Here is a 26,036-nt window from a genome sequence, read left to right as displayed (position 1 = left end):
ATGAAGGCAAATTAAAGGAGCCCTCCCACCACTTAGGGCATATGGGAAAGGGATGTTGAGGCCCAAAGTAAGCTGGATCCACAGGTTGCAAGAGGTATTTTCCTCATGTTCTCTCCTCTGGAACTTCACCTAGAGGGAAATGGGGAAAGGTGCCTTCTGGGTGCCTGTGGAGCCCTGAGGTTCTGTATGGATAGATAAGTGAGACAGTTTGTACTAAGCTTTCTCCAGAGGTGGCCCAGTCATCCATCCTTTTCAAATCCCAAAACTCTTCCTATTATTATGCTTTCAGTCATGGGGGAATGTTGCTCCCCATGGGCCCAACTCACCACTGCCAGACTCCAGTGGATAGAACTTGGGGTTCTAGTAAAAAACAAAGTAGATCCTGAAAGTCCAAAGTCTGCCCATCTCTGCAGTGTGGGAATTGCAGAAGTACAAGCAATAATACCCATTTTTTAGAACCCTTCAAATTTAGGTGAACCAAAGTGGCATCTCCATAACTGCATGAGGCAAGGATCAGGGCTACTCATAGGATCCCCAACGTGGCACATTTTTGGAGGACATAAGGTGGCACTCTCACTATTAAGAAAGCCAGAGCATTGGTGTTGGCCTCTCAGTGAACCTTCTGGTTCAGAAAAAATATTAACCAGTAGACTAAAAAAAGCTTTTGAAATACCGCTGTGAGGGACCTTGTTGCTTGCTCCGAAAATGCAACGATGTCCCCTGGGAATACTAAGCAAAATTCAATTTTCTTTTGGGTTATCACCCGTCAAACAGGCATTGACATTCTGAAGCTGGTGGCAGCCCAAGTTGGAAGCCAGTGGAAGGAGATCTACCAGTTCCTGTGCAATGCAAGCGAGCGGGAGGTGGCTGCTTTCACCAGCAGCTATTCTGCAGACCACGAGAGGGCCTATGCAGCTTTACAGCACTGGACCATCAGGGGCTCTGAAGCCAGCCTTGCCCAGCTGATCAGCGCTCTCCGTCAGCACCGGCGCACGGATGTGGTGGAGAAGATCAGGGGCTTAATGGAAGACACGACGCAGGTAAGATACACATGTAATGCTTGGCTCTGTTGGCTCATGCCCAGCACAATCCTGACCATGTTTGCTCAGAGGTAAGACCTATTGGATTCAATGGGACTTACTTTCAGGTAAGTGGAATTAGAGCTGCAGCATTAGTGAATTAAGGCTCGGTCCCTGCTGCTGATTTTAAGGCCTACAAACAGGTTAGCCCTTTGTAGGGTTTAACTACCTTCATAGCACCATAGACTTGTAGAACTGGAAGGAAGACTGGTGGTCATCTGGTCCAGTCCCCTGCACTGCAGGAATCTTAACTCATATCTTTACATTCCTGGCAAAATGTTGCCAGTTGGCCTGAAAGATTTTCGTCAACGATCTGATGGAGCTCCACTTATTTTTTTGTGTTCCATGAATTCATGGAACCTGGAGGAGACCATACTTCCCGTTTTGAGAGGTGGCTGTGCCGATAGATAATAACGGAACCCTTGTGTTCTATCCCCCCTGGGACCAGACCTTCGCCTCCTTCAGGCATCCTGGTATTGGTTACAGGTGTCAAGCGGAATTGTACAGCAAAATACAGGGAGCTAGCAGAAGAATTCCCCTTTCCCCTTGTTTCCTTGTTCCTTGTTTCACTCCATGCTGCTGTAAGCAGTTCGAAGTCCTGAAATGACACTAAAGGTAAAGGTACCCCTGCCCGTCCGGGCCAGTCGTGACCGACTCTAGGGTTGCGTGCTCATCTCGCTCAAGAGGCTGGGAGCCAGCGCTGTCCGGAGACACTTCCAGGTCACATGGCCAGCATGACGAAGCTGCAGCTGGTGAGCCAGCACCAGCGCCGCACACGGAAACGCCGTTTACCTTCCCACTATAAAGCGGTACCTATTTATCTACTTGCACTTAGAGGTGCTTTCGAACTGCTAGGTGGGCAGGAGCTGGGACCGAACGATGGGAGCTCACCCCGCCGTGGGGATTTGAACCGCTGACCATGCAATCGGCAAGTTCTAGGCACTGAGGTTTTACCCACAGCGCCACCCGCGTCCCTATGAAATGACACTTAGTACCTACCAATTAAGCAGTGCATAATGTAGTTTAAAGTTGCTTTATGAAACAATTGGCCAGTGTCAATGCTGTAGGTAAGCAGCAAAGCGGGACTTTACCACTATCTTCCAGCAATCTCTCAGTATTACGGAGATCCTGATTATACCACAGAGAGTGCACCATTTCATAATGCCAAGTCAGCAGCAGGTGATTTTCTGCACATTTGTTTAAATCAGGTTTGCCTCTGCCTTTTATTTTTAAACTGCATTATACTTTTCCAAGCACGTTTCTGAGCACAATTCAAAGTGTTGGTGCTGACCTTTAAAGCCCTAAATGGCCTGGGTCCTGGATACCTGAAGGAGCGTCTCCACCCCCATCGTTCTGCCCGGACACTGAGGTCCAGCTCCAAGGGCCTTCTGGCGGTTCCCTCACTGCAAGAAGGCAAGTTACAGGGAACCAGGCAGAGGGCCTTCTCGGTAGTGGCACCCGCCCTGTGAAATGCCCTCCCATCAGATGTCAAGGAAATAAGCAACTATCTTACTTTTAAAAGACACCTGAAGGCTGCCCTTTTTAGGGAAGTTTTTAATGTTTTATGCTGTATTGTGTTTTTAACATTTACTTGGGAGCCGCCCAAAGTGGCTGGGGAAACACCGCCAGATGGGCGGAGTATAAATAATATATTATTTATCATTATTTTTATTATTATTACTTATGGACATTCATGTTTCCTTTTTGCTGGAAATCTTCTATCTGGAGAAAGACCTGACTAACACAATATGTGGGTTGTTGGTCCAAAGCCAGAGGCTTTTCTGACAACATTGAGCTTTTGTTCTTGTTCCTGTTTTCCCTAGTAAATATACTTTGCAATAGATCATGGTGTATCAAAAAGTTTTGTGTGTGTTATTGTGTTCCTTTCAGTGGGGCAGTTTTTTATGAACAGGGTGCTGCATGAGTGACTCCTCCTCGTCTGTTTTGTGTTATCTGAAATTTGCTCTCCTGGGCTTCGTTCTTGTGGGTGCAGGATTCTCAGCTGTAACCTGAGCAGAGTCATCTGTGCACCAAGCTTGGCTTCTGATTCATTGTTTTAAATAATGAATACCTTTGTCTCACCATGTTATGTGCTGCAGTTCCTGTTCTAATTTTAAGCAGCAGAAAGCTAAGCATTTTTCTCTAACCTCTTCTTAACTATGCCACATACAGCTGTTGTCTCTGTTCTGTGCTAGATGAGTTCTTGCATCAAATATTTGTGTCTAAAAGCTTAATGCAACATCACCCTACCTAAAATCATGTCATGAATATGATTCTTTGTCTGTTATGTTTCTGTGGGAACTCAAAGGAACTGCAGGATATGGTAGTGGGTGCAGACTTCAACTTGTATCTTAAGAATTCATTCCTTCGTTCATTCAAAGCTTCACAGAACAGCTTGCATATCAATATGATGAACAAAGTCCCTGCCCTCAGGCTAGCAGTGTGAAAAGACCTAGGCACACAAGGAAAATGGACTGTCTTGTGAGGTGCTGGGCTCTCCTACCTTGGAGGTGTTTAAGCAGAGGTTGGTTGGCCATCTGTGAGGGAGGGATGCTTTGGCTGAGATTCCTGCATTGCCGAGGGTGGGACTAGATGACCCTCACGGTCTCCTCCAACTATGTCCCTTCTATGACAAAGGAATAGGGTGAAGTGTAAAGCAAGTAAATTCAGACAACAAATTCCTACTGCTTCTTAGAAAAACCAGTTGGATTTGAAACAGCTGGTTCACAGTTCGAAGCACAGGGCTTGTTGGGCTTTGCAAGGGAGCCAGAAGTTGCAACGTACCCTTACAAGGTGTGGTCTTGGTCTTGGCTTTCATTGGCTTTTCTGGTTGCAAATGTACATATTCAGTGGGTGATATCCAGCCAAGTCATAGTCTGAGTACTTAAAGTAATTCACTTAAGTCCATTGATTTCAATGGGCTTACTGTGAACATGGCTGACATTGATTATTGCTCAATGCCTCACCCATGCCCGATGAAGTCTCCAAAGTGAAAGGAATACAGTGGTACCTCGGGTTAAGAACTGAATTCGTTCCGGAGGTCCATTCTTAAGCTGAAACTGTTCTTAACCAGAGGTACCACGTCAGCTAATGGGGCCTCCCACTGCCGCCGCGTGATTTCTGTTCTCATCCTGAAGCAAAGTTCTTAACCCGAGGTACTATTTCTGGGTTAGCGGAGTCTGTAACCTGAAGCGTTTGTAACCCAAGGTACCACTGTAGTTTCCATGGGGCAGATGGTGGGGCTTCAGTGCCTTGTGTGTAATTAATTCCTTGGCTCATCCCTATGACTACTGGAAAGAGAATAAATGAGGTAAAATGAGGAAGTGTGTAGATTTGCCCAGTTCAAGCCAGTTGCAGAATTTGGTTACTTGGTGCAGATGTTTGATAACAGTTTTGCATACAGTCTTGGAGGTGACAGAAAATCAGTCCTGGATTGTTGTGTTCAGTATTCTGTTATTATCCATTCCTGCTCCAGTAGGATATCCGATAAGAAGTCATCATCGTCTGATTGTCCCAGTGCAAAATCCTGGACATTGTTCATTTGAGTCCTCTGGTGTGGCATGTTTAAAAACCACTCTGTGCAGTACATGGGGACAGGAGAAACTGCCTTTTGCTGAGCTCGGCTGCTGGTTCATCTCTCTCAATACTGGGCTGGCATCAGCTCTCTGGGGTTTCAGAGGGGATAATCCCAGCGCTGCCAAGAGGGACCTTCTTCTGCATGCCGAGCAGGTGCTCTGCTGCTGAGCTACAGCCCGCCCTTCTCCATCGCTGCAGTTTGTCCAAGAACATCAAGTGTGTACAGGACTGACTGACTCTTTGGCAGAAAGCCAGCGGTGTTTCATAACAGCCTCCTAGTGTTTTGCTTACAGTACATGTACAGTCAGCAGATTTGCATGACATTTTTCCTGCATAAATTGGGCTTCTAAAAACTATTATTGCATGAATGCCATAAAACTGAAGGAAAGGAAAGCTGTCCCCTTGAGTGCATCTGGCTAGGTGGCTCTTTGTGTTCCCAGACCCTTGTCCCCATTGCCAGGATACTGTAGGTTGTTAGGGGTTCAAATAGACTAATAATCCCTAATTCTTCCCTCCCTTTTTAACTGACACTCTCAGTGTTTCATAAGTCCTGGAATATTGGTACTGTCAGGCTGTTCAGGTTCTTGTTTGCAAACTAATACGCTTCTGTGTATCTGGGAGGAGGGGGAAAGGGCCCTAAGTATGCAGAAATGACTGACTTGTTTTGGGTGGTTTTGTTATGCTTTGCTTCCCAACCACCGAAGTTTGGTATTAAAGGTAAAGGGACCCCTGACCATTAGGTCCAGTCGTGGATGACTCTGGGGTTGCGGCACTCCTCTCACTTTACTGACCGAGGGAGCCGGCATACAGCTTCTGGGTCATGTGGCCAGCATGACTAAGTCACTTCTGGCGAACCAGAGCAGTGCACGGAAATGCAGTTTACCTTCCCACCGAAGTGGTACCTATTTATCTACTTGCACTTTGTACTTTCAAACTGCTAGATTGGCAGGAGCAGGGACCGAGCAACGGGAGCTCACCCCGTCATGGGGATTCGAACTGCCGACCTTCTGATCGGCAAGCCCTAGGCTCAGTGGTTTAACCCACAGCACCAGCTGCATCCCTATGGATGCTTGCAACAAAATGCTGCAGTGTGACAAATCCCCCAACAGGAATGCTCCTGTTCAAGCTGCGACCAGTCAAGAGCATTATGGGGGCTTCCCTGCGCCCCACAGTTCTGAAAGCTTTCATTCTGTGTCAGAGGGTTTCAACTTTCTTGGGTCCACGGCTCACTTGACCAACGACCTTCTTTCTGCGGGACCTCCGTGGGTTTCAGGAGCCCAGTTAGGTCACCCCTTGCCTGCAGCACTGGCAGCCCCTCACTCTTTTTCAAACACCCTTCCTATGGAGTGTTCCCTCAGCCTCCTCTCCTCTCACCTCTCCTTGGGATTCTTTTGGGCAGCCACTGCTGCCGCCCCGAATCTCTTGAGGTGCCTCCCAGAGGAGCCTGTAGCCAAGGCTGCTGCAAGATGCAGCTGTGGAAGCCTGAGGGAGGCAGAGACGCAAGAGGGCATCAGAGGAGGGAGGGAGGGAAGGAAACAGGGCCAGAGGGCAGTGTTGCCCAAGGTACCCCTAACCATCATGCAAGGCACCCCCGGGTGCCACTGCACAGGGGTTGAAAACCACTGTTCTATGTGATATAACATGTGGAAACCACCAACAGGGGTACACAGGAACCGGGCCACCAACCAGCAGCAAACTCCGACTCCTGAAGACTTTTTGTTGTTGTGTTGTCGTTTAGGCGTGTCCGACTCTTCGTGACCCCCTGGACCAGAGCACGCCAGGCACTCCTGTCTTCCACTGCCTCCCGCAGTTTGGTCAGACTCACGTTTGTAGCTTTGGGAACACTATCCAACCATCACGTCCTCTGTCGTCCCCTTCTTCTTGTGCCCTCAATCTTTCCTAACATCAGGGTCTTTTCCAGGGAGTCTTCTCTTCTCATGAGGTGGCCAAAGTATTGGAGCCTCAGCTTCACAATCTGTCCTTCCAGTGAGCACTCAGGGCTGATTTCCTTAAGAATGGATGCGTTTGACTCTCAAGAGTCTCCTCCAGCACCATAATTCAAAAGCATCAATTCTTCGGCGATCAGCCTTCTTTATGGTCCAGCTCTCACTTCCATACATCACTACTGGGAAATCCATGGCTTTAACTATACGGACCTTTGTTGGCAAGGTGATGTCTCTGCTTTTGAAGATGCTGTCTAGGTTTGCCATCGCCTTTCTCCCAAGGAGCAGGCATCTTTTAATTTTGTGACTGCTGTCACCATCTGCAGTGATCATGGAGCCCAAGAAAGTAAAATCTCTCACTGCCTCCATTTCTTCCCCTTCTATTTGCCAGGAGGTGATGGGCCCAGTGGCCATGATCTTCGTTTTTTTGATGTTGAGCTTCAGACCATATTTTGCGCTCTCCTCTTTCACCCTCATTAAAAGGTTCTTTAATTCCTCCTCACTTTCTGCCATCAAGGTTGTGTCATCTGCATATCTGAGGTTGTTGATATTTCTTCTGGCGATCTTAATTCTGGCTTGGGATTCATCCAGCCCAGCCTTTCACATGATGAATTCTGCATATAAGTTAAACAAGCAGGGAGACAATATACAGCCTTGCCGTACTCCTTTCTCAATTTTGAACCAATCAGTTGTTCCATATCCAGTTCTAACTGTAGCTTCTTGTCCCACATAGAGATTTCTCAGGAGACAGATGAGGTGATCAGGCACTCCCATTTCTTTAAGAACTTGCCATAGTTTGCTGTGGTCAACACAGTCAAAGGCTTTTGCATAGTCAATGAAGCAGAAGTAGATGTCTTTCTGGAACTCTTTAGCTTTCTCCATAATCCAGCGCATGTTTGCAATTTGATCTCTGGTTCCTCTGCCCCTTCGAAATCAAGTTTGCACTTCTGGGAGTTCTCGGTCCACATACTGCTTAAGCCTGCCTTGTGGAATTTTAAGCATAACCTTGCTAGCGTGTGAAATGAGTGCAATTGTGCGGTAGTTGGAGCATTCTTTGGCACTGCCCTTCTTTGGGATTGGGATATAGACTGATCTTCTCCAATCCTCTGGCCACTGCTGAGTCTTCCAAACTTGCTGGCATATTGAGTGTAGCACCTTAACAGCATCATCTTTTAAAATTTTAAATAGTTCAGCTGGAATATCATCACTTCCACTGGCCTTGTTATTAGCAGTGCTTTCTAAGGCCCATTGGACTTCACTCTCCAGGATGTCTGGCTCAAGGTCAGCAACCACACTACCTGGGGTGTATGAGACATCCATTTCTTTCTGGTATAGTTCTTCTGTGTATTCTTGCCACCTCTTCTTGATGTCTTCTGCTTCTGTTAGGTCCTTACCACTTTTGTCCTTTATTATGGTAATCTTTGTACGAAATGTTCCTTTCATATCTCCAATTTTCTTGAACAGATCTCTGGTTTTTCCCATTCTATTGTTTTCCTCTATTTCTTTGCATTGCTCATTTAAGAAGGCCTTCTTGTCTCTCCTTGCTATTTTTGGGAAATCTGCATTCAATTTTACTAGACTTTTTACTAGCCTGCTAAAAAGGCTAGTCTCTTGTAGTTCGGGAGAGGAAGGGAGGCCTTCCTCTGTGCTGGCCATAAATATAATGTCAAGGCCCCCTGAAATCCAGAACCCATCCTGAAGGTTGGTCACAAGAAACTGAAACATGTATCTGGACCTCTTGTTCATTTTTCCTTGTTGCTTTCCCTGCAGAAGGGTATCCTGGTCATTTGGTTGATAGAAGTCCAGCAAAATTGGTGGAACTCTTTATGTGATGATGCATGTGCTGGCAAAGCATGTTTGTGTTGGCAAAATAGTTATGGCCCTAAAAATTTGCAGCACAGTTTTATTTATCTTAGCAATGGCAGAGTTAAGAATGTCCTCCAGTCTCCCCATAAAATGAGTGGGAACTAAGTGTACTCCATTTTTGCCAGATTATGCTCTTAGTTCCTTTCCTTTGTACATTCTGTGTGCTAAACAGACACACTAGGATGTCACACTAGGAGAATCCCTTTAGGTACCGTATTTTTTGCTCTATAAGACTCACTTTTTCCCTCCTAAAAAGTATGGGGAAATGTGTGTGCGTCTTATGGAGCGAATGCACGCTGCGCAGCTATCCCAGAAGCCAGAACAGCAAGAGGGATCGCTGCTTTCACTGCGCATTGATCCCTCTTGCTGTTCTGGCTTCTGAGATTCAGAATATTTTTTTGTTTGTTTTCCTCCTCCAAAAACTAGGTGCGTCTTATGGTCTGGTGCGTCTTATAGAGCGAAAAATGTGGTAATTAATATCATACTACCTTCTAAAGGAAGTGGTGCAATGATCAGAAGAGAAAGGAAACCGGCTAAGTAGGAGAACAAGATGCCTGAGAAAATATAAGTTCCCAAGCAGTAGCAAAAAAATGGACATGTTATTCTTAGGCAGCTGTGACAGCTGGGAAGTTGGAAGGGTTTTTGTTTTTTACAGCTCTGCATTCATCAATTACCAGCAGAGCAAGTTGTGGCTTATGCTAGAAAGTAATGGAATTGGGTCATTAATCTCTTTAGTAAGCTGTACTTAAGTCTTTTCAGTCACTTCCACACACATCTTAATAGCTTCAGGGAAGTACAGCAAGGTCTTTCCTTTGTAAGCTTGCCACGAAAAGTGAACCCATGGAAGGTGTCCCTTTGGTTACGATAACTTCAGACACTTGCAAATATGTCTTTCACAGTATTTCTCCAGTTCAAGCAGTAGCATCAGCTTAGTGGGAAAATGCCAGTTTATTTTATTCCATTTTCCATGAAAGCAATTTCCCCCACATCTTCCTTAGTCAAGGAATTTTCATCTTCTCTGTCTCAAGCACTGGTGGCGCTCAGACTGCAAGGCTGGGACGCAAGCATTCCAGTTCATACATCTTGATTTGAAGGCTCCAGGTGTTAGGAAATAAAGACATATATCCAGTGACTTTGGCACTTGTGCACTTCATTGGCCTTGCTGCCTTGCTATTCTGTGCTCCCACACTCAGAATTCCCAGATCTACTCCCCTCCATTTAAATTTTATCTTCATCCCAAAGGGAGATTTGTTCCAAACCAGACCCTCATTTCTGCTCTGAGTAAAATTTAGTTGTGTGGACACTGGTTTTAGAGGACAGCATAAAGTGGGCAAAATCAAAACCTGGTAGAATGGAGGGCATGATTGTTGTGGAATTTGGCCACAAAGGTCAGTGCAAAGGCGCCCGTTTTTGCAATTTTCGTGTTCTTTTAGGACCACTTTTGCCACTTTTAAGGCCCACTTCTGCATGTGTGTGCAGTTGTGTGTGCCTTGAACTCACGTTACAGATAGGTAGCCGTGTTGGTCTGCCATAGTCAAAACAAAATAAATTCCTTCCAGTGGCACCTTAAAGACCAACTAAGTTAGTTCTTGGTATGAGCTTTCGTGTGCATGCACACTTCTTCATGCACACGAAAGCTCATACCAAGAACTAACTTAGTTGGTCTTTAAGGTGCTACTGGAAGGAATTTTTTTTTGCCTTGAACTCACGTAAATGGCAACTTGCCTGTACCAGTTTCTGGGAGTCACAGCTGGAGAGACTGCTGTTGTGCTTCTGTGCATCTCATAGGTAGCTGGTTGGCCACTGTGGAAACAGGAAGCTGGGGGTTAGATGGTCCCCTCCCTTAATCCATCACATTTGTTCAATGTCCTTATCTACAATAAATATTCAGCTAAGAAGGTGGCAGTTGTCTAAGTTGGGCAAAGTATGTTGCAGTCTCCATTGAGCGTGATGAACGTATAACAATAAAAACTGAATGGATCAGTAATACCTGCCAATGATTATTGGTCATTAAAATTGTCCAGAAATCTAAGTCTTAAAAAACATAAAAAGAAAGGTATTACTCTGGCAAATATGGAACACTTTCCCTTTTATTTTTCAGTGTTATTGGAACCCAGAGAATTCTTGCTTAGAACACAAAGTATCCTCCTGTAACACAGCTGGCCCAATCCGCATCTGTATGGCCTGGCTGTAGAAAAATGTTCCTTCAAGGACAAAGTGCTTTTCAGATTTGAGGTGCATTTTACAATGAGCACAGTTGCACTGGCTCTTCAGACAGCATCTCCAGCCATGTTTGTTCTCAGAGGCATCGATGATGAAATGTAGGTTAAAGCAGGATTAGCCTTCTAGACTTCTGTGAAATCTGGATCACCAAAGGCAGCACAACCTCACAAGTAGCCCCCCCCGTGTGTGTGTGTGTGTGTGTGTGTGTGTGTGTGTGTCCGTCTGTCAGTGCTTCTGGTGGGATTTAGCAGCTAGCAGGTGCAGTTTCGGATATCTGTAATGCAAAGTGACTGTTTCTTGAAACTTAAACTATACACTATCTTCTTGAGCTTGCCCTATTAGGAAAGGGAAGGGAATTTAGTTGAGGACAAATGCAGTTTTGGAAAAGACTCCAGAAATTATGCAAAGAGATTCTCTTTTGCAAAAAATGTTCAATTGTAGTCTATTTCCATGAAAAGTCAATTTCTACAAATGCACAAGAGAATGAATTGAAGCAATCATAGTGAAACTGGGACATTTCAAAGTCTTGTGGCATCCAAATGACTTAACACATTTGTCGCAGCAGAAGCTTCCCGAACTGCCGTCCACTTCATCAAATCATGAAGTTTTAGCATGTGTATATACAGGTGAAACTTGGAAAATTAGAATATCATGGAAAAGTTCATTTATTTCAGTAATTCAACTTAAAAGGTGAAACTAATATATGAGATAGACTCATGACATGCAAAGTGAGATATGTCAAGCCTTTATTTGTTATAATTGTGATGATCGTGGCATACAGCTGATGAAAACTCCAAATTAACAATCTCAGAAAATTAGAATATTAAATGAAATCAGCAAAACAAGGGCTGCAAATAGAGCAATATTGGACCTCTGAGAAGTAGAAGCATGCATATGTACTCAGTACTTGGTTTGGGCCCCTTTTGCATCAATTACTGCGGTGTGGCATGGATGCTCTCAGCCTGTGGCACTGCTGAGGTGTTATGGAAGACTTCTTCAATAGCTTCAATAGCAGCCTTCAGCTCTTCTGCTTTCTCGGTCTCATGTCTCTCATCTTTCTCTTGGCAATGCCCCATAGATTCTCTATGGGGTTCAGGTCAGGCGAGTTTGCTGGCCAATCAAGCACTGTAATCCCATGGGCACCGAACCAGGTTTTGGTACTTTTGGCAGTGTGGGCAGGTGACAAAGTCCTGCTGGAAAATGAAGTCAGCGTCTCCATAAAGCTCGTCTGCGGAAGGAAGCACAAAGTGCTCCAAAATCTCCTGGTAGATGGCTGCGTTGACCCTGGACTTCATGAAGCACAGGCTGATAGCATCCATGCCACGCTGCATTGAGGCAGTAATTGATGCAAAAGGGGCCCAAACCCTTCTAATTTTCCAAGTTTCACCTGTAGACATGGTGGTGTGAGCGGGGAATTGTAAATAGCAGGGTCTTGGAAATTGCTGAACCTTTCTTTTTTAAAAACACCCACATGTAATATTTCTGTGAGATTTGTCTGCATTACAAACCACGGTTTAGTATTGCATCTGATCTGGGCCATAGTCACCTTGGCTACTGGGCAAGCTGGCTGTAGTTGTTATGCAGGTGCTATAATTAATACAACACTTTCCATTTACACAGCTCTTTATCTCACCTGGCCACAACCTTATAAGGTAGGCCAGCAGGATTACCATGTGGACTGAGGCTGAAAGAATAGTGACTAGCCCAAGACCATCTACTGGGTTTGTGACAAATGCGAGATTTGAATGGAAGCGAGTTGAGTCCCGCTTGATCATTTCACTTCCCCAGCTCTGCATGTGGTTGGAAATTTGGGCTTATAATCTGCTCTTTGGCTACAGAATCCACCCACCTCTGATGAAAATAAAGGAAGGGGTCAAGTATGCACCTGGGAGAAATTCTGGCAGACTAGACACCTACCATTTTGATGTTGGCGCTGATAAGGAAAAGTTCTGGGGTGAGAGACTACTCAACAGCCCAGCTTGTTGGGGTAAAAGTCCCCCACGGGTCCATGCGGTCAGTAAAAGAAGGAAATTCTAGCCAAACAGTGGTCAGTAGATCATGATCTTTATTGTTGCTCAGCAGGTCCCCACAGGAGTAAGGAACCCCGAGCATGGGGCAACATTGACTTTTAAAACTTCCCACAATATCCCAGAATACAGTTCATACAGCATCATTGATACATCATCTTTACATCACTGACATGTCACAAAAGGGGAGGGGTAGACAGAGGTTACACTAGTTCAACCTTGGCAAACATGTCCATACGAGACCTTGGTACAAGATTAGCATAGGCAAAACATGTCCAGGCGCCTCTCATGGGCGTGTGGGTTTGTTTTGTTCACATTTTTTATTATGTGCTTCGTGTTTTTTATCTCGTATTTTTTATGTTGTGAACTGCCCTGAGATCTATGGATAAAGGGTGGTGTACAAATTTAATAAATAAATAAATAATATTTTTAAAATACAGGATTTTAGCAGAGAATTGCATGACTGGGATCTGACTGTTTTGCCTGAAGGCTGCCTAGAAGGAGACACACAGAGTCTGGAAAGTCGTGGTGGATTATACAGTGGTGCCCCGCAAGACGAACGCCTTGCAAGACGAAAAACCCGCTAGACAAAAGGGATTTCCGTTTTGGAGGCGCTTCGCAAAACGAATTTCCCTATGGGGTTGCTTCACAAGATGAAAAAAATCTTGCGTCCCCCAGCGGTTTTTTCTGCTTTTTTCGCCCTTTTCCTAAGCCGCTAAGCCGCTTATCAGCTGTTCCGCTGATAAGCCACTTAACAGCTGATCGCTGGAAGCCGCTTGACAGCTCTAGCACTATTCCGCTAAGCTGTCAATGGGCTTGCTTCGCAAGACGAAAAAACCGCTAGACGAAGAGAATCGCGGAACGAATTCTTTTCGTCTAGCGAGGCAACACTGTACTGGGTTCATGGAGATATTTTATTAGCAGTCATGGGAGCTAATTGCCTTGAGTAACTGAGGGTAACAGTATCTGCTCTCCTGGGCGTCCTCTTCTGTCCTCCTATGACCCCTTTTCATTTCCCGTTTCCTCCTGTCTCTCCCTTCCCTGCCAGTGCCAGCTGCTCCTGACGCAGGCCCAGTCAGCCCCATTGCACAGAGGCAGCCCTTTCTTTGGGAAGGACCAGGAAGCTCTGGGGCCCAGATGCTCCATGCTGCAATTTAGGGCAGCCCCAGTGCTGAGAAGCAGTTTAGGAACCTGCTTCTGAGCCCAGTGGAGATTGGGCCGGCTGCTTGAACGAACGTCTCAGAATATGTTTTTATTGCCGTTAAACCTTCTCAGTTTAACAGCAATGACTTCTGTATATTGATGATTCCGACTGTGGAATATTTACTCATTTTGCGTCTCATGTTTGGGCCATGTATTGAGGCCTTTTTACTGGTGGTTAGCAATATTAATCTCTCTTGACTTAAACTGCCAGGAATGCCACAGCTACGAATGTTGGGTTGATAAAAAAAGTAGCAAGCTATCTCTAGTTAGCAAAGCAGTAAGTATTTGGATGTTTGCGAGACGGAATGCTTGTGAGCTGGAGGGAGGCAAGCAGGTCCTGTGCTCACCTTGGTCCAAAATAAAGAAAATTCCGTCCAGCAGCACCTTAGAGACCAACTAAGTTTGTTATTGGCATGAGCTTTCGTGTGCATGCACACTTCTTCAGATGCACAAAAGCGGGACCTGACATCTTTCCGCAGGGCCTGCAAGACAGAGCTGTTCCACCAGGCCTTTGGTCAGGGCGCAGCCTGACCCCCACCTCTGGGAACCTGCACAGAATTTTGCTTAATGGTTGCCATCAATTTGATTTTAATTTGATTTTAATTCATTTTATAATGAATGTTTTTAGAATGTTGGATTATTTTGATTGTTGTTAGCCGCCCTGAGCCCAGCTTCGGCTGGGGAGGGTGGGATATAAATAAAATTTATTATTATTATTATTATTATTATTATTATTAATAATAATAATAATAATAATTCTCTTTCCTTGCCATATTCAAATATATGTACAGGCCGTAGCTCAGAAGCAAAGCACATATCTGATGCCGACATCCATTGTCCCCAACACCTTCCATTAAAAACATGTCTGGTTGCATGGCTGGAGGTACATGTGGCCGCAGGAACATTTTAGCATCTGCCTTTGGCATTGTCTCTGAGCATGGCTTCTCTCACACACAGTCTTCTGCATTCTGTAACAGGTACAGACATTGTAGCCTAGCACCTTCTTTAGCATGCTAATTTCCTACCCACAAAGGGAATTTCCAACAGGATGAGCCCCTCCTGCGATCTGGTCCACCTCATTCTGCTGCCTCCTAGCCTCCATTACGGGTGCTCAAGCACAAAACCATGCACAAGGGCGCTCATTCAAAGGGGGAAGAAGAGAAGAGGACGGAGCTACTAATCATCTAAGCTACCAAATATCAAAGCCCAAACAGCTGCTGTGTAGGAAACTTGTTTCTGCTTCCCTCTTTTTGCATGTGGAACCTGCACGTGCTCAGCTGAGTTCACTTGAGTTTTAAGACATTTTTACATGAATGCTGCTTTGTTCAAATTGAGAAATGAATTGGCTAGCTGAGCACTCTGTGTGTGCATGTGTGTATTCTCCTTTTGTTCTTGGGAACCCGCCCCGCCCCCCCCCTTTAAAGCAAGGCTCTGTGGGTGAGTCAGCGTTCAGCCCCGGCTGCAATAGACTTGCTCTTGATGTCAGAGCATTAGGCAGGATGCTGGCATGCACAGAGGGGCCTAAGAGGCTCTTTGCCCATCTAGTGGTTAAATAGTTCAGTTTTACTCCCCCCCCCCACACACTTTTACTGTGTCCACTTCTTTAAAAAATCACTTAAAAGTATATTTCTTTAAAAGCCCCACTTTTAAAGTTCAGGTTCCAAAAGAACATTCTCAAACCGGAAAATCACTTCTGGGTTTACAGTGTTTGGGAGCCAAAATGTCCGAGGTCCAGGGCGTTTGACAACCAAGGTACGGCTGTATCTTCTTGGGGAGAGGGCAGCCTCTTCTTACTGTTCAGCACAGGCACTTTTGCCTGCGTGAGTGCTGGGAGGACTGCTCCCTCGCCTGCCAATTCCACCTGGCCAGGGGGCGGGGCCAGCACTCAGCACTCACCACTACAGTTTAGAGGCCTGAGCAGCTACCTGCAGCAAGGGACAAAATGGTTTAAAATGTTTTAAGCGCTTTTAATTTGCAGCACCTTAAATGGTGGTTGTTGTTTTTTATAATAATATTATTTTATTTTATTATTTTATTTTTGCTTGGGGTGGGATAAGCATTTAGTCAGCATGGGGAGTAGTTTATTTTGAGCACTATTGTTTTTTGCTTTGTTTTTATATTATTATTCTGTTAAGTTATTATATAGTTTGTCCTTTGCTTTTTAAGGGGAAGGGTCAGGGCTGCCTGGGAGTGGGCCTCAGCCAATAGAATGGCTGGGGCAGGTTCCACGGCGGGGGGGGGATGTATTGGGACACCCGATCTCAGTGATCACGGGCAGGAGGAGGAGTTATGCTAAGACCAGACCATGTCATTACCGAGGAGGCAGGCTTAGTCGTTGTTTGAGAACTATCCCTGCCTCCAGGTCTGGTCCTGACCGGAAGGATACAGGAATCAGCAAGGGAAACCCACATGACCTGAAAGTGTTGCTATGCAATGCCAGGTCAATGATGAATAAAACCACTGCCATCCACGACCTGATTGTGGATGGAGGATTTGACCTGGCATGTGTGACAGAGACCTGGTTGGATGAAGCAGATGGGCCTGTCCTTGCCGCTGCTTGCCCACCAGGTTTCTCTTACGCACAGCAACCCAGGTCATGTGGGCAGGGGGGGGAGTTGCAGTGATTTTTAGGAAGTCATTAGTTTGCACCAGGCGTCCTATTGGGAAGACCCAGTTTTCTGAGTGCATGTTCTGGAAGTTGGGCAATAGGGGCAGTACAGGATTCCTGTTGGTGTACCAACCTCCCCGCTGCACCAAGGATTCCCTGCCCGAGCTGCTTCAGGTCGTGGCAGATATCTCCTGGAGACACCTAGTTTGGTTGTCCTGGGGGATTTTAACATTCATGCTGACATAACCTTACAAGGGGCCGCTCGGGACTTCGTGGAAAGCATGGCCTCCATGGGGCTGTCCCTGAATAAGTTTGGCCCAACTCATAGCCACGGACATGCCTTAGACTTGGTGTTTACCTCTATGGATGTTGGTGATCTGACACTAACTAAAAGCGAAACAAAAGAAGTGCCATGGACAGATCACTTCCTGGTGCAACTGGACTTCTCCACAACCCTTCCCCTCTGCAGGGAGGTGGGACCAATTCGGATGGTCTGCCCCCGCCACTTAATGGATCCAAATGGTTTCCAGAGAGTGGTAGGGGATGTTTTATCCCAAGCTGATGGCCTTTCAGCTGATGCCCTGGTGGCACACTGGAATGCGGAGTTAACCAGGGCTATTGACTGTCTGGCTCCGAAGCGCCCTCTCCAATTGCATGGAGCCCGGAGCTGAGGGTGATGAAACAACCGTTGAGACGGCTAGAACACCGGTGGCGGAAAACTCATTCTGAATCAGACTAGACACGGGCTAGAGCTCAACGTCGAGCCTACCAAGTGTCAATGGCAACAGCAAAGAGGGCCTTCTTCACCGCCTCTATTGCATCTGCAGAAAACAGCAGCAGGAGACTTTTTCAGGTGGTTCGCAATCCATCGGAACCACCTGTACCATCGGGGCCTGGTAGGGACCCCAAGATCTCCTGCAATGCCTTTGCAAAGTTTTTTGCAGATAAAGTCGCTCAGATTTAGAAGGAGGTAGACTCCACCGTGGGAGCAGGGCCAGGGCGGGAGAGTGCTAGAGTTCTGTCTGGTCCTGTTACATGGGATCAATTCCAATCTGTTACCTCCGAGGATGTGGACAGGCTGCTTGGACAAGTGAAACCGACCACCTGTCTCCTTGATCACTACTGCAATGCGCTCTACGTAGGGCTACCTTTGAAGGTGACTCGGAAACAGCAATTAATCCAGAATGTGGCAGCTAGACTGGTGACTGGGAGTGGCCGCCGGGACCACATAACACCAGTTCTGAGAGATCTGCATTGGCTCCCAGTACGTTTCCGAGCACGATTCAAAGTGTTGGTGCTGACCTTTAAAGCCCTAAACGGCCTCGGTCCTGTATACCTGAAGGAGCGTCTCCACCCCCATCGTTCTGCCCGGACACTGAGATCCAGCGCTGAGGGCCTTCTGGCGGTTCCCTCATTGCGAGAAGTGAAGTTACAGGGAACCAGACAGAGGGCCTTCTCAGTAGTGGCACCCGCCTCCGGAACGCCCTCCCATCAGATGTCAAAGAGATAAACAACTACCTGACATTCAGAAGAAATCTTAAGGCAGCCCTGTTTAGGGAAGTTTTTAATATGTAACGCTGTACTGTTTTTAACACTTGATTGGGAGCCGCCCAGAGTGGCTGGGGAAACTCAGCCAGATGGGCGGGGTATAAATAATAAATGATGATGATGATGATGATGATGTAAGTTATTGATGCCTCAAAGGCATTTATTAGTTTTAGTGTTTAACGGAAACCCAAATGAGTAACTGTACATTCAAAAGTAATTGTTATAAACTCCTATAAGATGGCATGCAGTTTCATAGTGCCATGAAACCAGAGCTTTTGCCCTCCTGAAGAGGGTCAAGCAACTGCCTCAGGCAGCAGCAACAGACAAGGCAACAGGAAGGGAGCTTCAGAAAGCAGAGGTTGTCTGTTGCTCCCTCCCCTAGCCTGGTGGAGTAGCAGAGTCCGGCCCCGAGCCCCTCACCCCGCATGCTCAGCAGGGAAGCTTTGCAAGGGGTTCTCCTTAAGGTCGTTCCACCCAGCTGTGAAAGTTAGACCGTGGGGTGCAGAGAATGACCTGGCCCACCAGCCAGAAGGGTTCTCCACTCCTGCTCAAAACCAGCATTTATTGGCCTGTGATTTTAAACCTGAGTGAGAGAGAACCTGCACTGACTCATCTTGTGTGTGTGTGCTCTGAAGTCAGCCCTGTTGCTGCAACTGCTTCATCGTGAGGATCAATCATTGCATTTTTTCTGTCCCTGAATGAACAACAACACCCCCTCCCAAAAAAAAGGTACAGGAAAGATTGGCAATGTCCTGCTCCTTTTATTGGCCCCACACTCAGTTGTGGAGTGGGGAATTTCTTTAGCTAATAAGCTTTTCATGTTAATGCCGAATAATTCTCTGCAAGCGGTTTGTTTTAAGTTCCCCTAGAAGTGGATTGGCTGATGGTTCTTCTCAGCTCTGCAGGGTGTGACCTCTTGCACTGCAGAGATGCAATACTGCTGACTCCTCATGTCCGATGCATTTTGCGTCCTTGTCTTTCAGCTTGAAGTTGACAAATCGGCTCTTCCTGCAACTCCTGCTCCTCTAAGTCCTAGCCCAGCTCCAAAGCCAGATGCAGCCATTATCCCCGTGGATCCATCTCCCTTGGAGAAGAACAAGTGCTTTTTTGTGGATGAGTCAGAACCGCTTCTGCGTTGTGATTCAACCTCCAGTGGCTGCTCTGCTCTGAGCCGAACAGGCTCCTTTATTACCAAAGGTACTGAATTTTGCCAGTCTGAAATCTCATCTCATGCTTTAGTGTTTTTTGTCAGACTTCAAAGTAAATGGAACAACAGTAACGTATTAGGAATGCAGACTTATATTTTGTTGCCCAAAATACAGCAGTGTGTCTTTCTAAACATTCCTTTTGATGATCATCACCCATAAGGCAAGTTATCTACAAAGAAGTTATCTACAAAGCAGCTTTGTTGTTGATTTTATGCCATGCCAAACATTTTTAAATAACTGCAATTGTTAGTTCCATTTTTTCCTGTCATTGCTCAAGGTGCAAAGGGAACATACACAATTCCCTCCCACTACTTTATCCTAACAAACCTTTATGGCCCAGGTGGGTCATCTGGGATACCATTTTCCATAAGCCAGGCAAGAGGATGCTGAGCTACTATGATAGAGGGGTTTGGAAGAACCTTCGCCACAAAAATGCTGGAATCTGAGCTGATAGGAAAACAGGATAGAAATAAGAAGCTCAGGGTCTTGCAAACAGGCCCTTAAGTGGGCAGGAAGCGGATTCCACATGAACCAGATATGGATGGATGAATGAGCAGCATTTGCATAGCAAGTTTAGGGATGGGGTGGGCTGATTTGCTGCAAGAATGCAGATTTCCCTGTTGGGTTGGATCCAGACTTACAGAGCGGTGCAAACCCTTGTTATTCCAGGCTGGAGGGGTTTGGGATGAAGTGGAGGTGTCTTTCCATTCAGTTCTTCTTGGTTGTGCCGTTGGAGGTTTTCTGTTTCATCCTTAGTCTCTGTTAGGCACTTGCAGCTATCAGGCTGCCCTTAGGACTCTGGGATAAGCAAGAAGGGGGTGGTCTCCATTTTTCAAAACATTAAGCTCATCTCTTGCTGGAGTCTCTGTTACACACAGATTCCTGGTTAGGCAGAAAGCAGGTGCAAAGAGAAATATGGCAGTCTTAATAGTATAGAAGAATTTCCTTTGATTAAACAGTGTCTGCTCTAAGCACGCTGAGAGCCTGGATCCAACCTCAGGAGTGTAACTTATAGTTTGGCTCTGTGTTGAGGCTTCAGTTTGCAGCTGCAGAGGTTGCTGTGGCCAAGGAACTTCTGGCAAGTCCTGGGTTAATAGCAAAACGCCCTCTTTCTTTCCACAGAAAAGAAGGATACTGTGCTGCGACAGGTGCGCTTGGACCCCTGTGACCTGCAGCCCATCTTTGACGACATGCTTCACATACTGAACCCAGAAGAGCTGCATGCCATTGAAGAGATCCCACAGGCAGAAGATAAGCTGGACAGGCTTTTCGAAATTGCTGGTGTCAAGAGCCAGGAAGCAAGCCAGACTCTCCTGGATTCGGTCTATAGCCACCTGCCTGATTTGCTCTAGACTGGCTCACCAAATGATTGCACGCTGCACACATATTCTGGCTGCTACTTGCGCTCGCTTGGCGCCTGTTAAAGACAACATGCCGGCAGGATATTTTGTAGAACTTGTGGCCAGTATTTTCTTCTAGGTTTTGCTTTTTTCTTCCTTGCCGGAGGAGGAAGGGGCAATGTGACCCTTTCATGTTTATTATCTGAATTAAAAGGTCTTGTTTCCCCCTCTTAATTACAACATTTTAACCTGTCATTCTAACCACTTAAAAACAACAACCACAGATATTCTTTTCAATTTTATCTGTTGAATTTGGACCGGCTTCATCTAGTCTCATCAATTGGGGGTGTTTTTTGTTCTGCTTTTGATGTTTTATGTGTGGTTTTTTTTTAACTCCAACTTGAAATATATATATATATATTTTCTCATGGCAGGTATTTTTAATTCTCGTTTACTGCTCTGCTCATAACTGGAGGCTTATGTGAAAAACGGTTGTCAGTTTGATCAGCTTTTCTTAAGACAATATAAAGAAAAAGCACCTGTACTGCTGGATGATTCCAATTGTTGATGTTTTACGAGCTCCTTGTATGGTTTCCAAGTGGACAAAGCAGATATTGGTGGGTGACTCCTCCAAAACATGTTACGTGCAATTTCTCCAGCCTTCAAGATAATGACATTTTGGCCTGCAGATGAATGTAATTCTGTCCACTCAACTCAAGAGGAGTACTTTGCCTTGTCATTTGAGGATTTCAGTGGGCTTGGTAACTTGGGTCATTTTTGGAGTAGCACCTGGAGCTGGACTCTGGAAGGTAAACAAGAACCCTGGCAGGGCCACATTTCTCATTCTACAAGACTTACTGATTTGTGCTTCAAATTTTTGTCTTTTTGTGTGTGTTTTTTAAAAATCTATACGGATGTGGCCAATAGGTTTCAAATACCTCACTTGGTCTTTGCATTTCCCCCTCCACACAGACATCACTTTTTATTAAAAATGCTGCATTGTAAGGAATCTGCCTCTATTATATTTGCAACTACTATGCCAGTAATAAACCAGTCCATGGTAATGCTTACTTTGGAGAGAATGTTGCAAGGTGGAATGTCCTACCTTCCATGGGGAGGGGAAGGAGAGGATGACGTGGAGAGAAACTTGCCTTCTGGTATACTAATTTATTAATAAATAGGTGTTTGCTATGTGATGATGTTTCTGTCTTAACCGCCATCCTTTGTTGGATACCTTGAAAACAGAGTTCTCAATGCAGTGGCTGGGATTTGAATGAGTAAGTGTCCTGTCCCCGTTCCCCACCCCCCCCACACACACACTTGTCCAGTCTTGAGACTGCAATCCTGTACTCACTTACCAAGCTGTTTTAGATCCTTTGGGAAATGTTTCTGCCGTGCCTTGAAGTCTTTCTACATCTTCAACCATGAATGAGTTCAGGTATCCATTAAAAACACCAAATACCTGTTTTGCCTTAAACTAGTTGAATTTGGTTTGAGCAGTTACACATTCCTTGTGCTGCTAATCATGGCATGGAAACCAGAAATATTTTGTGTCGCTGGAGGTTCTGCTAATGGGCTTAATGGATGTTGCAATCCTTGAACAAAGAGCAGAGTGAGCACAACTGGAAGGAATGTGGAGACAAAGTCTCTGTATTGTTTCCTGTCTCTGAGTCACAGGGATCTTTCCGCAGGCTTCCTTGGCTGCCAAGCCAGCAGCCTCATTTCCCCACGCTTCTGTCCTGGCCCTGCATATCCAGCTGGAAAACACAGCTTTTCCTGCACTTTCTAAAATAAAGGTATTCCCTGACATACTCCGCAAGAGTATTAATTAAAGGGGCAAGCATGCTCTAAATTAATTTTGCCACCAATGGGAAGCTAAGAGTTGCCAGGCGTGTCTGTCTGCTTTAGATACTGCCTTTTGCAGTCCTGGTGAATTCCTCTTCAGTGGACGTAAAAAGACTTGGTTGGTGTGTCAGAAGTGAAGAGTCGTTGGGGGGCAGGTGGGGATGTCCAGAGAGAGCCTGAGACCCCAAGAGGCATTTTCTGGGTTACATTGACAACCTAGCTATACCCTTCTGATCAAGTTGCTGTGGAGTACAGTATACTCAAAACATCAATTTTGGTGGAATCAGCTCAATTTTAAATCTAAAGTGACACTACGTGCAGATGCAAAAGCAACTTTCCACTGACTTTGCAGAATGAAACATTTGTAACTCTGTTGCATTCATCTCAAAGATCCTTTACAGCATTCCAATAAGCATTTATAATCTAATCTGTGAACTAATGATTTCCTCCAGCAACACAGTAAAGGAGATGCCAAGAATCTCAGAGGTAGGAGTCTAAAGATAGACTCCAAAAAGCATTGCCATTCAGTGCTAGCAGAAAAGTATTATCTGAACAGCAAAACTCATAATGGCAAAAATTCATCTGACCCTGTTAATTGAGCTGACATAAATCCTACTTAGAAAATCCTACTATCAGCCTCCCTCTTGCACAAAAAGGCTGCCTCTCTATTTTCTAATCAGAATAACCCATGAAATTAATTTTGCATGAGCATATGACTCAAACTAAGCGATGGGATACTATAGACCAGGGCCTCCCTAGCTATTGTAAGCGCACATAGAACTGGTCCTCATATATATATAATTTATATAATGCCACCCATAAAGGGGTTGCCAAGTAGGTCATCTCCAAGACTACCCATGAAAGGGTATTAGCAGAAAGAGACACTTGCACCTCTGGGCACCAACAAAATTGCCAGTTAGAATATAAACTAGATAAATTTATAGCGCTCATTGGCTTTAATTTGGATTTTGACCAATTGATAACCTAGCCAGAAATTCTGATATGGATGATTCAGGCCTACTAATAAACTATTCATCTGCATGCATGGCTATTTTATTTATTTATTTATTTTTTTAATTTCTGTTTATTAAATTTTTTACACAAATCATACAATCATCTACAAACCACAGCAGAACATACAATAAGGGATCAAAAAAGAAAGGAAAAAGGAAAAAAAAAAAAGAAAGAAAGCAGGAAAAAGACAGAAAAAGAAAGAAAAAAGAAAGAAAAACCCCCAAAAAAGATAATAAAACATCGTTCCGTACATTGTGACTTCCATCCTTCCCGGTTTGGGTTGTAAAATCCTTATAGTTTACTCGCTGATTACATTATCATTACAAATATTCAAACATTACAGGTATTAAATTCCATCCACTGAGATTTTCATCATTCCATAGGTAACTTCGACATAGCCCAAAAATTTACTCCAATCATTTTTTAATTTAGTATTATTTTGATATCTAATTCTTTGTGTCAATCTTGCTAGTTCTATATATTGGAATAGTTTCATCTGCCACTCTTTAACTGTGGGGGTGTTAGGTGTTTTCCAATTCTGCGCCAACGCGATCCTGGCCGCCGCCGTGGCGTATTGGAAGAAGTTTTCATCTTCTCTTTTAATCTCTTCTCCTACCATTCCTAAGAGAAACGCTTCCGGTATCTTGGGGAAGTTATATTTTAAAATTTTCTTTAGTTCCTCATAAATTTGGTCCCAGAATCCTCTCACCACCACACAGGTCCACCACATATGAAAGAAGTTCCCCACCTTGTTTTTACATCTCCAGCAGGTGCTGTCTCCGGTTTTGTACATCTTCCCCAGACTTGCTGGGGTGATGTACCATCGGTACATCATCTTCTCTAGATTTTCTCGGAGAGCGGCACATGCCGAGAACTTCATGCCCTTCTTCCATAGTTTCTGCCACTTCTCCTGTTCCAAATTATGTCCCAGATCTCTGGCCCATTTAACCATGACCCCCTTAACTACCTCATCTCTGGTTTCCCAGATTAACAATTGTTTATACATTTTAGAGAGGAGTTTGCTATTAGATTCCAATATTTCTACCTGATATTTTGATTTTTTTTCACTCATCCCTGTTTTTTTATGCTCAAGCCACAACGCATTAATCTGATGATATTGTAACCAGCTATTTAGTTTTCCTTTTAGCTCCTCGTAGGGTCTGATTCTCCATCCACCCTCCAGTTTAACTAAGAGATCCTCATATGTCCATCTATCCCCTTCTTGGTTTATTTTTTTAAGCGTTATAATGTCAATTGGAGAGATCCACCAAGGCGTGCCGCTTTCAATTACTTTTTTATTCCTGTTCCAGGCTTAAAGTAGGGAGCCTCTAATAATGTGATTTGAGAAGCTTTTATGGGCTTTACCTTTATCTTGCCATAAATAGGCATGCCAGCCAAACCTGGCATCGAAGCCTTCAAGATCCAATAAGTCTAGGTTTTTTTGGCTATTTTAAATTCCACTCATTCATGTACGAAACCATCAGCCTTTCTTTAGTGCCTAACTGCACATCCTAATGCAAATAGCAGCCCTTACATCTCTAAACCAGGCAAGAGAAAGCCATTTGGCCTCATCAGTGATTTAGTCCAGGGTACAAGTACAATGGGGACGCAGGTGGCGCTGTGGGTTAAACCACAGAGCCTAGGACTTGCCGATCAGAAGGTCAGCTGTTTGAATCCCCGTGACGGGGTGAACTCCTGTTTCTCGGTCCCTGCTCCTGCCAACCTAGCAGTTTGAAAGCACGTCAGAGTGCAAGTAGATCAATAGGTACTGCTCCGGCGGGAAGGTAAACGGCGTTTCCGTGCGCTGCTCTGGTTCACCAGAAGCGGCTTAGTCATGCTGGCCACACAACCCGGAAGCTGTACGCTGGCTCCCTCGGCCAATAAAGCGAGATGAGCGCCGCAATCAAAGAGTCGGTCATGACTGGACCTATTGGTCAGGGGTACCTTTACCTTTACAAGTACAGTGGTACCTCGGGTTACATACACTTCAGCTTACAGACTCCTCTAACCCAGAAATAGTACCTCGGGTTAAGAACTTTGCTTCAGGATGAGAACAGAAGTCACGCGGCGGCAGCATGGCAGCAGCAGGAGGCCCCACTAGCTAAAGTGCTTCAAGTTAAGAACGGACCTCTGGAACTTAATTAAGTACGTAACCAGAGGTAAAAGGTAAAGGTACCCCTGCCCGTACGGGCCAGTCGTGTCAGACTCTAGGGTTGTGCGCCCATCTCACTTAAGAGGCCGGGGGCCAGCGCTGTCCAGAGACACTTCCGGGTCATGTGGCCAGCGTGACAAAGCTGCTCTGGCGAGCCAGCACCAGCGCAGTACACGGAAACACCGTTTACCTTCCCGCTATAAAGCGGTACCTATTTATCTACTTGCACTTAGGGGTGCTTTCGAACTGCTAGGTGGGCAGGAGCTGGGACCGAATGATGGGAGCTCACCCCACCATGGAGATTCGAACCGCCGACCATACGAATGGCAAGTCCTAGGCGCTGAGGTTTTACCCACAGCGCCACCTGCATCCCTTGTAACCAGAGGTACCACTGTACAATAGTC

The 26,036-nt window shown here is 45.4% G+C and overlaps 1 protein-coding gene across 1 annotated transcript in view; it reads left to right on the top strand.

The window, feature by feature from the left end:
• TNFRSF21 (TNF receptor superfamily member 21) overlaps window positions 1-21,817 on the top strand; it is a 46,996-nt gene extending 25,179 nt beyond the window's left edge. The window contains exons 5-7 of the mRNA XM_081906262.1: window positions 775-1,040; window positions 19,057-19,270; window positions 20,404-21,817. Of these exons, the coding sequence (XP_081762388.1) occupies window positions 775-1,040; window positions 19,057-19,270; window positions 20,404-20,633 (710 nt within the window). The 3' untranslated portion in view covers window positions 20,634-21,817. The remainder of the gene's footprint in view (window positions 1-774; window positions 1,041-19,056; window positions 19,271-20,403) is intronic.
• The last annotated feature ends 4,219 nt before the right edge of the window (window positions 21,818-26,036 follow it).

The sequence above is a fragment of the Podarcis melisellensis genome (genome assembly GCF_964234715.1).
Source record: "Podarcis melisellensis genome assembly, chromosome: 3".
NCBI classification, from domain to species: domain Eukaryota; kingdom Metazoa; phylum Chordata; class Lepidosauria; order Squamata; family Lacertidae; genus Podarcis; species Podarcis melisellensis.
Note: the sequence above shows the minus strand (reverse complement) of the source record. Positions and strands in the feature narration are given on the sequence as shown.